Source organism: Elephas maximus, chromosome 7 (genome assembly GCF_024166365.1).
Source record: "Elephas maximus indicus isolate mEleMax1 chromosome 7, mEleMax1 primary haplotype, whole genome shotgun sequence".
NCBI classification, from domain to species: Eukaryota; Metazoa; Chordata; class Mammalia; order Proboscidea; family Elephantidae; genus Elephas; species Elephas maximus.
In genome coordinates this window covers 10,895,710-10,908,626 of record NC_064825.1, presented here as the reverse complement: position 1 = coordinate 10,908,626, position 12,917 = coordinate 10,895,710, and the positions used below count along the sequence as shown (strand labels likewise).

General features: G+C 39.8%; 1 protein-coding gene across 2 annotated transcripts in view; it reads left to right on the top strand.

Annotated features, from left to right (window-relative positions):
• Positions 1–12,917, top strand: part of DDX10 (DEAD-box helicase 10) — a 714,899-nt gene that overhangs the window by 20,761 nt on the left and 681,221 nt on the right. For both annotated transcript variants that reach the window (XR_007518135.1, XM_049889361.1), the window contains exon 8: positions 9,375–9,537. Coding sequence is in view for 1 of the 2 variants with exons in the window: in XM_049889361.1 (XP_049745318.1) it covers positions 9,375–9,537 (163 nt within the window). In the remaining variant the exon portion in view is untranslated. The remainder of the gene's footprint in view (positions 1–9,374; positions 9,538–12,917) is intronic.

Here is a 12,917-nt window from a genome sequence, read left to right as displayed (position 1 = left end):
TTGATCCAAGAAGCCCACTCCTCACCAGTATCATTTTCTGTCCTGTAGTCCAGTCAAATCCTTGTCTGGAGAGTTGGCTTTGAGGATGGCTTCTGTCTTGGTCTAACAGAAGGTCTGGGGACCATGACCTCCAGGATCCCTCTGGTCTCAGTCAGACCATTAAGTCTGGTATTTTTACTAGAATTTGGGATCTGCATCCCATTGCTCTCCTGCTCCTTCAGGGATTCTTTGTTGTGCTCCCTGTCATGGCAGTCATCGGTTGTAGCTGGGCACCATCTAGTTCTTCTGGTCTCAGGCAGATGCAGTCTTTGATTTATGTGGCCCACTCTGACTCTCGGGCTCATACGTGTGTATTTGGTGTTCTTCGTTCTTCTTTGCTTCAGGTGGGTTGAGACCAATTGTTGCATCTAGCGTTTAAGACCCCAGATGCCACTCTCCAAAGTGGGATTCAGAATGTTTTCTTTATAGTTTTTATTATGCCCATTCACCTAGGTGTCCCCTGAAACCATGGTCCCCAAACCCTGGCCCCTGCTACTCTGGCCTTTGAAGCATTTGGTTTATTCAGGAAACTTCTTTGCTTTTGGTATAGTCCAGTTGTGCTGACCTCTCCTGTTTGTTTGTTGTCCATCCCTTCACCTAAATTAGTTCTTGTCTGCTATCTAAGCAGTAAGTCCCCCTCTCCCTCTCTCTCTCCCTCCGTCCTCTCATAACCATCAAAGAATATTTTCTTCTCTGTTTATACTATTTCTTGAGTTCTTATAATAGTGGTCTTATATAATATTTGTCCTTTTGCACCTGACTAATTTCACTCAGCATAATGCCTTCTAGGTTCCTCCATGTTATGAAATGTTTCACAGATTCATTGTTATTCTTTACTGATGCATAGTATTCCATTGTGTGAATATGCCATAATTTATCCATTCATCCGTTGATGGGCATCTTGGTTGCTTCCATCTTTTTGCTATTGTAAACAATGCCGCAATGAACATGGGTGTACATGTATCTGTTCTTCTGCGTATTGCCTGATCTCCTTCCTAATCCTTTTCCTGATGTCTGGAAGAGTTTTGTATATTAATCTTTTGAATTCTGTATCTGGTAATTCCAGGAATGCGCCATCATCCAGAAGATCCGTTCATTCTTTGTTTCGAGAGCTTGTTGAGGTGATCATGGTCTGTTTGCTTATGTGACTTGATATTGACAGTTATTTTTGAGCAATCTATATGTTATTGTATTAGTATATTTTATGTCTGCTTACTGTATTGTAGCTTATTGCTTTGTTTGTTTTTGATATGGTCAAATGGGTTTCTTGAGTGAGCTAGCTTGATTATTTTCATCTTTGATAATCTGATGCCCAGTCACCAGATGGGTAGAGGTATTATCAGGTATATCATTCTAGGAGTCCATTTGCTTTTCTTGTATGAATTCAGCTCAGGTGTCCAGGTAGCTGATCATCAAATGTGTGGTACAGGCTCTGTCTTACAGTCTTAGAGGGGCAGGAGTGATTGGTGTAGGTTCTGGTACCTGGTTGCAGCAGGGGGTCATGCTCTGTACAAGGCAGGGGGCTGAGAACTGTCCCCTGAGTGTCTGTGAGGAATGCGTGTCTTTGTTCTCTGTAGTGTACTGGTGGATGGGTTCTCTAGACGGACCATGGGCACCCAATGCTTTTGGTTGTAAGGACTGGGAGGTACCAGTTATCCTTGAACCCCTGTTGTGGGTGGCTGGGTGACCTGAGTGGAGCCACCAGTTCTTAGGCCCCTGATGTGGGTAGGTTAGGACTCTGTTTAATAGGCATAGTGGTGTCAAATATTAAACACCTACCTCTTGACTGCACAGCTGAAACTGTTGCAGTGTGCCAACAAGGGTGTATTCTCCTGAAATAGGCCCACACAGGTCCATGCAGAGGGAAAGGTATTGAAAGTCCACAGACCGTTTATGCATAGACAGGAGCTGCCTCTTTCCTGAGCTCCCCATGTTAGTGGCGCAGGAAAATTATCTTTTCCCCGAATTCTGAATTTATTAATATTCCAAGGTCGGGAGGATGGTTCTGGTCACTCAGTAGGGCCTATCTGAGGCCTAGGGAAATCAATAGCCTCTGATGCTGGCTTGGTGGCAGGGGCGCAGTAAAATATACACAAATACATAGCTTTTGCTGAGAGCGCTGTTCTTCTCTGGTTCCGGAGGTGTGAGTAGGCTGTTTGGCTGGCTACTTCTTCCTGAGGAAACTGCGGCTGAACGCTACCACCAGACCGCCGCAGCCGCTCCTGGGAATGGTGCCTGAGGCATCTCGGTGATTCAGGTCCAGCAACTCCTCTCCGCTTCTGAATGGTCTCTCCTTCCGCCTGCTGCTTAGTCCATTTTCTGATGTTTCCTTTGATGTTCAGGGCTCCTAGCTTGTCATAAATATAATCATTTCAGTTGGTTTTTTTGGGCCTTTGTTGTAAGAGCTCTTGCAGGAAGAATCTGGCTATTACATAATCTGGGCCCCAGCTCCTAAAAAAAAAAAAAATTTTTTTTTAATTTTTATTGTTTTTATGATTTCCGTGTATGAGTTGATATCTTGTTCTGTTCTGTGTTCTAGTGTTGGATTGATATCTGATATTAATGATTTTCTATCCAGAGAATTGCCTTTAGTATTTCTTGTCATTTTTGATTTGGTTTTTGTAACTTCTCTAAGCTTCTATTTATCTGTAAATGTCTTAATTTCACCTTCATATTTGAGAGACAGTTTTGCTGGATGTATGACTCTTGACTGGCAGTTTTGCTCCTTCAGTGCTTTATATATGTCATCCCATTGCCATCTTGCCTGCGTGGTTTCTCCTGAGTACCAAACCCCGTGTCGAGTCCATTCCGACTCATAGCGACCTTATAGGACAAAGCAGAATTGCCCCATAGAGTTTCCAAGGAGTGCCTGGCGAATTTAAACTGCCAACCCTTTGGTTAGCAGCCGTAGCACATAACCACTGTGCCACCAGGGTTTCCTTCTGCCAGGTAGTCCAAACTTAATGATTCTCTTTTGTATGTGACTTTTCGCTATTCCCTGGCTGCTCTTAAAATTTTCTGTTTATCTTTGGCTTTGGCAAGTTTGGTGATAATATGTCTTGGTGACTTTCTTTTGGGATCTACCTTGTATGGGGTTCAGTGCATCTTGGATAGCTATCCTTTCATCTTTCACGGTATCAGGGATGCTTGCCATCAAATCTTTAACAACTTTCTTTGTATTTTCTGTTATCCCTCCCTGTTATGGTATTCCAATCACTTGCAATTTATTCTCCTTGATAGAGTCCCATGTGATTCTTAAGGTTTCTTCTTTTTTTTTTAAATTCTTTTATCTGATTTTTCTTCAAATATATTGGTGCCAAGTGATTTATTTTCAGTCTCACAAATTCTGCCTTCCAGTTCCTGAATTCTGCTCCTCTGACTCTCTACTGAGTTCTCTAATTCTGTAGTTGTTAATCTTCTGAATTTCTGAATGCTGTCTCTCTATGGATTCTTGCAGTTCGTTAAATTTTCATTAAGTTCTTGAATAATCTTTTTAATTTCTTCAATTCCTTTATGTTTGTGTTCCTTAGTTTTTCCCAAAACATAAAATTGAGAACTCTCCCAGATGAAGATGTATTCCTGGAAATACCAGGTGTAGAATACAAAAGATTAATATGCAGAACTCTTCAAGACATCAGGAATGAGATCAGGCAACAAACAGAAAAGACCAAGGAACACAAACATAAAGGAGTTGAAGAAGCAATCGTGGTCCACTTCTTTATGTGATTTGATATCTACTGTTGTCTCTGAGCCATTTATAAGTGATTGTATTAATTTATTTTATGTTTGCTTACTGTGTCCTAGTTTTTTTTTTGCTTTGTTTTGTTTCAATATAAGTGCATAGGCTACTAGAGTGAGCTAACTTGGTTATTGGAGCCTTTGAAGCACTAGTGTCCTGTTACCAGATGGCTAGAGCTGTTACCAGGTGTATGAGCCTAGGAGCCCATTCAGTATTCTTGTGTAGATTCAGCTCAGGTGTCCTGATAGTCGGTCACCTAGTGTATGGTGTATGCTCTCAGCTACTGTCTTAGAGGAGCAATGGTGACAGGTGTACGCATTGGTTTCTGGTAGCGGCAGGGGTTCACACTCTGAGGAAGGCAGGGGGTTGACAGCCTTCCCCCAAGTGTCAGTCAGAAAGGAGCATCTCTGTTCTTTAGAGTATTCTGGTTGGTAGACTCTGCAGCTGTACTTTCGGCACCCAATGCTTATATCTGTAAGGACCGGTAGGTGCTGCTATCCTTTTGCCAGTGGCTAGGTCATGTGGATGGAGCCTCCAGTCTCCAGGCCCCTGCTGTGGGCAGATGAAGGCCCTTTTTACTAGGCAGAGTGGTATCAGACCTCGAAAACTTGCCTCTTCCCACACAGCTGAAACAGATACAGTCAGATCTCAGACAGATTTGCCTTTGCTATACAATAGCCACCTGGATCTGTGTAGGGGTGAGAGACCAAGTCTGTGGATGGCTTATGCCTGGACTGGAACGGCTCTTGCTCTGAGCTTCTAGAGTAGGGGACTCTGCAGAGTATTTTTTGCCCGGTTTGCTAATTTGTTCCTTCTCCCAGGCAAGGAGTATGGCTCAGAGAGTGCAGCAGGTTCTATCTCAGGCTGGGAATCAACTGTCAGTGAAGCCATCTGGGGCAGAGAGGTGAGGGATCAGACAGAAGAGAGTTCTTTCAAAATTGTGGTAACTTAGATAAAATCACTTACCTTGTGTCGAGAGTGCTGTTTTATCTCAGATTCTAGAGGCCTGTGTAGCCTGTATGCGCTGGTTCGGTCCCTGCTGAGATTGCCTCGGGGGGTTACGGCTGTGTGCGTCTTGCCTTCTTTTGCTTAAGGAGCTGTGTCCTAAACTCCACAGCCAGTCCTGTGGCCGTCATGCCAGGGGGTCGGTGTGCTGGCATTTTGGTTGCCTTCTTTCGCTGAAGCAGCCGCTTTCTATACGCCGCAGCCAGCCCCATTGTAGACCCGCCACAGGGTCAGGGGTGTGCCACTCTACTTGCTTTCTTTCGCTGGAGCGGCTGTGACTCAGGGAGTCATCCGCACTGGAGTCGCACCAAAGAACAGTGCCAAGAAATTGGAGCTAAGGTGATGCGCGGGCTTGGCAACTCGTTGCTGCTTCTGCATTATCTGTTACTCCCCTGTCGTTCAGACCGATTCCTTAATTTTGCCTTTGATGCTCAGGTATTCTAGCTTGTCGTATGTATGATTGATTCACTTGTTTTTTCAGATCTTTGTTGTTAGAGGGATCAGCGGAACGTACTGGCTAGTTTGCCATCTTTGCCCCACCCTCCATATTCAACATTCTTCACCAACACCACATTTCAGAGGTGTCAATAATTCTTCGGTCTTCCGCATTCATCGTTTAGCTTTCACACGCATATAAGGCGGTGGAAAACACCATGGCTTGGGTCAGGCACACACTAGTCCTTAAAGTGAGATCTTTGCTTTTTAACGCTCTGAAGAGGTCTCTTGCAGCAGATTTTCCCAATTTAATGTATTTTTTGATTTCTCGACTGCTGCTTCTGTGGGTATGAACTGTGGATCTAAGTAAAATGAAATCTTTGATGACTTCAGTCTTTTCCCCTTTTATCATGATGTTACTTATTGGTTCAGTTGTGAGGATTTTTGTTTTCTTTATGTTGAGGTATAATCCATAGTGAAGGCTGTAGTCTTTAACCTTCATCAGTAAGTGCTTCAAGTCCTCATCAGTTTCAGTAAGCAAGATTTTGTCATCTGCATTACGCAGGTTGTTAATGAGTCTTCTTCCGATCATGATGCTGAGTTCTACTTCATACAGTCCAGCTTCTTAGATTATTTGCTCAGCATACAGGTTGAGTAAGTATGGTGAAAGGATCCAACCCTGACCCACACCTTTCCTGACTTGAAACCATGCAGTATCCCTTTTCTGTTCAAGTGACTGCCGCTTGGTCTATATACAGGTTCCGCAGGACCACAATTAAGTGTTTTGGAATTCCAGTTCTTTGCAGTGTTATCCGTAATTTGTTATGATCCACACAGTCAGATGCCTTTGCATAGTCCATGAAACACAGGTAAACACCTGGTATTCTCTGCTTTCAGCCAGGATGAATCTGACATCAGCAATGATATCCCTCATTCCACATGCTCTTCTGAAAGTGGCTTGAGTTTTTAGTAGTTCCTTGTCTATTTACTGTTGCATCCCCTTTTGAATGATCTTCAGCAAGGTTTTACTTGCATGTGACGTTAATGATATTGTTACATAATTTCTGCATTTGGTTGCATGACCTTTCTTTGGAATAGGCATACATACAGATCTTTTCCAGTTGGTTGGCTAGGTAGGTGTGTTCCAAATTTGTTGACATAAAGGAATGAGCACCTCCAGCACTGTATCCATTTGTTGAAACATCTCAGTTGGTATTCCCTCAATTCCTGGAGCCTTGTTTCTGGTGTCTAAATCCTAGGAAATAATGTTGAGAGTTTTCTGTTTAAAATGTCTCCTTTGTAATACTCTAATAGTCAGCTTTTCCTCTTTTTATCTATGACAAACCCTTCTATGTGTGCTCCAGATCTCACACTCTCTTCTGCAGAAGGCCTTTGTTGATGTAATTATCCCCTTTCTCTCCTGTGTCTCCTTTTCCCCCTGTTCTTTACTACTGCCCATATTAAGGATAAAAACAAACCTCATGTCCCTTTACAGTCACTCTGTCTTTTTTCTGCTCTTCTTAGCAAAACTCTTCTAAAGAGCCGTCTCTATGAACTGAATCACTTTCTCATCTTCTATTTTCTCTTTAGTGCTTCACTGAATTGGCCCTAATCAAGGGATACACCTTGCCAGAATCAGTGATCAATTACAAGTCCTTATATTATTTGACCTCTGTTATGGATTGAATTGTGTCCCCCAAAAATGTGTGTCATTTTGGCTAGGCCTAGATTCCCAGTATTGTGTGATTATCCACCGTTTTGTCATCTGATGTGATTTTCCTATGTGTTCTAAATCCTACCTCTGTGATGTTAATGAGACAGGATTAGAGGCAGTTATGTTTATGAGGCAGGACTCAATCTACCAGATTAGGTTGTGTCTCAAGTCAGTCTCTTCTGAGATATAAAAGAGGAATGAGCAGAGAGACAGGGGGACCGTAGACCACCAAGAAATAAGAACCAGGAGCACAGCACGTCCTTTGGACCTGGAGTCCTTGTGCGGAGAAGCTCCTAGACCAGGGGAAGATTGATGACAAAGTCCTTCCCCCAGAGCCGACAGAGAGAGAAAGCTTCCCCTGGAGCTGACACCCTGAATTCAGACTTGTAGCCTCCTAGACTGAGAGAATAAAGTTTTCTTTGTTAAAGCCATCTACTTGTGGTATTTTTGTTATAGCAGCAGTAGGTAACTAAGACAGCTTCTCAGAAGCATTTGATACAGTTGACCATTCACTCTTTCTTGAAACCCTTCTTTAGACTTCTGTGACTCCACACTCAGTCATCTGTTTTTTTTTTCCCCTTGCTTTTTTGCTGCTCTAATGTTAACCTCCTTTGCTGAATTTTCTGCCTCTGCTTCAGTGCTACAGTTTGGAGTGTCTCAGACCTCTGTGATGTCTGCCTTTTACCCATCTGTACTAACTCTAGGTCACCTCATCAGTTGCATGGGTTTAGACTTTATCAATATACTGACAACTTCCAAATCCTAAGCTTTAGACCTGTACATCTACCGGACTACTGTATATTTCCAACTGAGGGTCTAAAAGGCATCTCAAATTTAACATAGAAAATGCAACTTAAGATTTTCTGTCCCTAGTTCTGTTATTACAAGTCTTCCTCATTTCAATAAATGGCTGAAATCTTAATTCCTGCCTTCCTTCATCCAGTCCACCAATAAATCTCATTAGCTTTACTACTTCTCACCACCTGTGATGCTACAGTGAAGTCTGAGCCATATTTACCTTTCTATTAGCCTCCTAATTGGTCTTCTTACTTCTTCACTTTCTTCCCTATAGTTCTTCCACATTATAGCCAGAGTGGTCTTTGAAAAGTGGAAACAAATATGTTACTGCTTTGCTTAAAACTCTCCAATGACTTTTCATATAAATGAGAATTAATTTTAAACTCCTTACTAGAGCCTGCTGTTGTTGTGTGCAGTCAAGTCGATTCCAACTCATAGCGATCGTATAGGACAGAGTAGAACTGCCCCATAGGGTCTCCAAGGCCGTAAATCTTTACGGAAGCAGACTGCCACATCTTTTCCCATGGAGCAGCTGGTGGGTTTAAACTGCTGACCTTTTCCTTAGCAGCTGAGCGCTTAACGATTGTGTCACCGGGGCTCTTTCTACTACAGCCTACTTGACCTTATTCTTAATACCTCTTCTACCTCAGCTAGTTCATTAAAGTGTAGGAATTCAAGGTCAGTCTTGATTCAAGGAATGCAGATTGCAGAAAGTTTTCATGGACTCAGTTTGTTATTTCTTCAATTTCTGCATACACTTTTTCTAAGATTGATTTGTCTGAGAGTGCATCTTGTGCTCTATGGGTTCTCCTTTCCTATGTCCTTTTTCACAGTAGCCCTTCCTAGAGTTTTACAAAAGAAAGACGAATGCCTGTTTATCCCTATTCTTACTGGTACATTGTCCCAGGATGAGAAAACCTCTCCGGTGCCACAGTATTGCTGTTGAGAAAGTGAATGACTCTAAGGATTTGATAACAAATTGTTTTGCAATTTAGATGGCTTTTCGTTCTTTACTTTGAACAAAATTAAAGAGAGACTTAATGGAGTTATTTGTTGGTAAATTATTACAAATTTTGGTCAACTAGCGTAGTGATTTTTGGCATATTACTTTGTTCAGAGTTGAGGTTCCTTCAGTCCCTTTTCTCTATTTAGGTGAACAATTTTTTTAACACCTACGTGGGAAAGAAAATAGACAAAATTCTGTGGGATTATGAAGAGGAAATACGAATTAAAGGAAGAGAAGTGAAATAAAAGTTCTTTCTGTTAAAAGAGTTTCTTCCTGTATCTTTTAAATGGTTGGTGGTAGGTATCAAATTGCTCTGGTAGTTAGATTCCATTGGATCTATTTCTAAGCAGTAAGTATTTTAAAATATCAATATTTACAACATGTCAGAAATTGATATAACAGTATTTGCAGCTATTTGTTTGGAAAAATTTTAGCTATCAACTTAAAAACGTAAGGGGAGCTTATTTTAAAAAATTCTTACAGGAAATAACGGAGAAAAAAAGTTTGAAGACCACAACTCTAGATTACATTTCCCTGCTACTCTATATTTGTGCTTAATTTATTTTTGCTGTTTATGTTTAAGCTTACTTTAGTGCTGCCATTTAGAAATAACAAACTCAATTTTTGCCAATGCCCAGGTTCAGTATCTGTACCGAGTGTTTTGCCGACTACGTCCTGGTGTTTCTATCCTTGCCCTCCATGGTCGACAGCAGCAGATGAGAAGAATGGAAGTTTATAATGAATTTGTCCGCAAGAGAGCTGCCGTACTCTTTGCTACAGATATTGCAGCCAGGGGGCTGGGTAAGAGAACTTCCTACAAGGAAATGTGCTATGATCATGGGAAATATAATTTGCTTATAAATGATGTTTTTCAGGAACCCAAATGTATGTAAATTGTTGGGGTTCTCTTTTGTTTTTGCATGACAAAAACAAGTAATAAGTTACTGACAGATGGTTAACATTAAGGGTATGCCTTGGGGTCAGTGAAAATATCCATAATATCTTAATCTTTTGTACATTTACTATTGTTTTATGGTAATAATTATATTGTAGAATCCTAAGGAGCCTATAAACTCATCAAAGGAAGATTAAAGATACAAACGAAATGTTTTTTTCCCCCACACTTAAATAAGTTTGATTCCATTTCTTTGAAAATTGGAAACTTGTGGGTAAATATTTAAACACATTTAGTAAAAAACTGTGAAATCCATCTTTTCATAAGCCATTCTAATTTTCATTTTAAGATGACTATATTTAATGTATTTAATCTCTCAGAAAGCCATTAAGATAATAACCTACAACTTGGGGGTCAAAGTAGTTAGAGGTGAAACTAGTTTAGTGGTAAGTGCAAAGAACAGTAATTTGAATTTTTAGTCACTTTATTGAATTTTTTGACTGTAATGGGGAATTTACATACACAAAAAGACTAACCTAGTGACCCCTCATATTCATATTATCCAGCTTCTACAATTACCTTTTTTCATGATTTCTCCTCTGCTCCTACCCCTTTTGGAGTATTTTTAAAGCATATCTCAGACATTATACCTGTTGTATCTTCAATCATTTTAGATAAATATGTGGCTAGAGACAGTAGGCAACCATGCCTATTTTAAAAAAGCTTTTTAGGCTATTTTCTCAGCCCCACAGCAACTTACCCCTTCACCTCCTCAATACTATTTGATTAAATAATTTTGAAACATTTTAGTTGTGCTTACAGTACACTCGTTTTTGAACTTAAATAGTTCAGGTCAATAAAAGCAAATTTTGAACTCAAGTTTACCCTTTGATGGATCAGATTCCTTCCTTTTAAATTATAATAATTAAAAAAAAATTTATGCCAGCCACTCGTAGTGAACAGATATTAATATCATATGTTCTTTGGCTTTTTTTTTTAATTAAAGGAATCAAGTATTAATAGATACAGTTGAGATCATGTTTATTCCCTGTCCCATTTCACTCCCTTCCTCTGCCAGCAAAGTTGCTATCAGCTATTTGATGTGTATTCTTTTAATTGAGGGTTCTTGACTTCTAGTCCAAGGAGCTCATGGGATCTGTAAACTTAGATGGGAAAAAATATATTTTCACTAACCTTTAACTGAAATTAGCTTTTTTTTTTTTGAATAATTTATTTACTTTGCTGTCGTCGTTGAAAATTACACACAGCAAAACATGCACCAGTTCAACAGTTTCTGCATGTACAATTAAGTGACGGTGATTACATTCTTCAAGTTGTGCAACCATTCTCACCCTCCTTTTCTGAATTGGTCCTCTCGCATTAACATAAACTCATTGCTCTCTAAGGTTCCTGTCTAATCTTTCAGGTTGCTATCGTCGATTTAATCCCATATAGGTAGCTCTTAAAAGAGCATAATGTTCAAGGCAGACATTGTTTAATAGTTAAGCTAGACAAACTTTGGTTTGGTTTTATGAAGACTTAAGGGGGTATGTTTGGTTTAAGGTTTAAAGGTTGTCTCAGGGACTAGAGGGACCCTGGAAGTCATGGTCCCTGGACCTTCTATTAGCCCAAGACTAGGACCATTCCCGATGCCAGCTCTTCAGATGGGGATTGGACTGGACTTTAAGACAGAAAATGATACTGGTGAAGAGTGAGCTGCTTGGCTCAAGTAGACACATGAGACTATATGGGCCGCTCCTGTCTGGAGGTGAGATGAGAAGGCAGAGAGGGACGTGGTTGAATGGACACGGGGAATACAGGGTGGAGAGGGGAGGAGTGGGCTGTTTCATTAGGGGGCGAGCAGCTAGGAGTACATAGCAAGGTGTATATAAGTTTTTGTATGAGAGACTGACTTGATTTGTAAACTTGCACTTAAAGCACCACTTAAAAAAAAAAAAAAAAGATTGTCTCAGGGCAATAGTTTCAGGGGTTCATCCAGCCTCCATTGAAATTTAGCCTTTCCTTCAATTATGAATGAAAGCAACAAACCACAGTACAGTAGTCCCCTGTTATGCATGGGGAATACGTTCCAAGATTCCCATGGGTGCCTGATACTGCAGATAGTACTAACCCTGTATATATACTGTGTTTTATCTTGTGCATACATACCTGTGATAAAGTGTAATTTATAAATTAGGCACAATTTTAAGAGATAAACAAAGATAAGTAATAAAAAAATAGAACAATTATAACAGTATACTGTAATAGAAGTTTTGTAAATGTGGTCCTTGGGTGGGATGGAGTAGAATGGCACAGGATTTCTTCACTCTACTCATTTAACGTTTTTGGACTGAGGTTGACCGTAGGTAAGGGGGGACTACGGTAGTATTAGTAGTACCTGTGACTTTGTCTCCAATTGTAGTCATAGGTGCTTTCATTTATGTTATGGTTTTGGCACAAGTATCCTGAAATACTGTTTATGCTAAATAGTATTTTGATATTATGGTAGTTATTAGACCTACAACTAGATCATGCTATTTAATGTGTTAATGAACAAGCATATGCATTACTATGTGAGACATTTATTAAAAAGGTTGATATCAGTATTTCATATTTTTCTTTTGTAATTCTATTTATTGTATGCATTTCAAAACATTCTGGGAAGGGGTTCATAGGCTTTATCTATGGCATAAAAAATGTTAACTTCTGTTCTAGGTTACTTAAAAAATACGTTTTCTCCATGTGAATGTACCCGTAGGCAATACGTAATACTGTTTTGCATGTTTTAAACATTTACATTAGTGATACCCTTACACACATTAGTCTGTGACTTGTTTTTGAAATCTTTCCATGTTGATGTATAAAGATCCAATTTATTAGACTTTCCCATAGTATGAATTTAACTAGTTATTTATCAGTTCCTATTATAATGAACATTTAAGTTGTTTTCAGTTTTTTTCTATTCCAAAAATTGTTCAGTACATATTCTGAAACTGTCTTCTTACATATATGTCCAGGAATTTCTTTAGGGAACACCAGTATCTTTTTTCTTAAACTTTATTTTATTTTTATAGTTAAGTTTATTTTTAATAAACTATACATGCACACGGTTAAAAAAGTCAGTTTTAACGAAATGTAGCAGGCCTTGCTCTACCCTTTCTTATTCTCCAGAAGCAACTACTAAAAACTCTTATTTTAGTTCCATATTTCAAAATTCTGTTCTTATATCGCCATTTCGTAATTTATCAACGTTAGAAATTATCTAATGAGTTCCCTTTATGGTAGT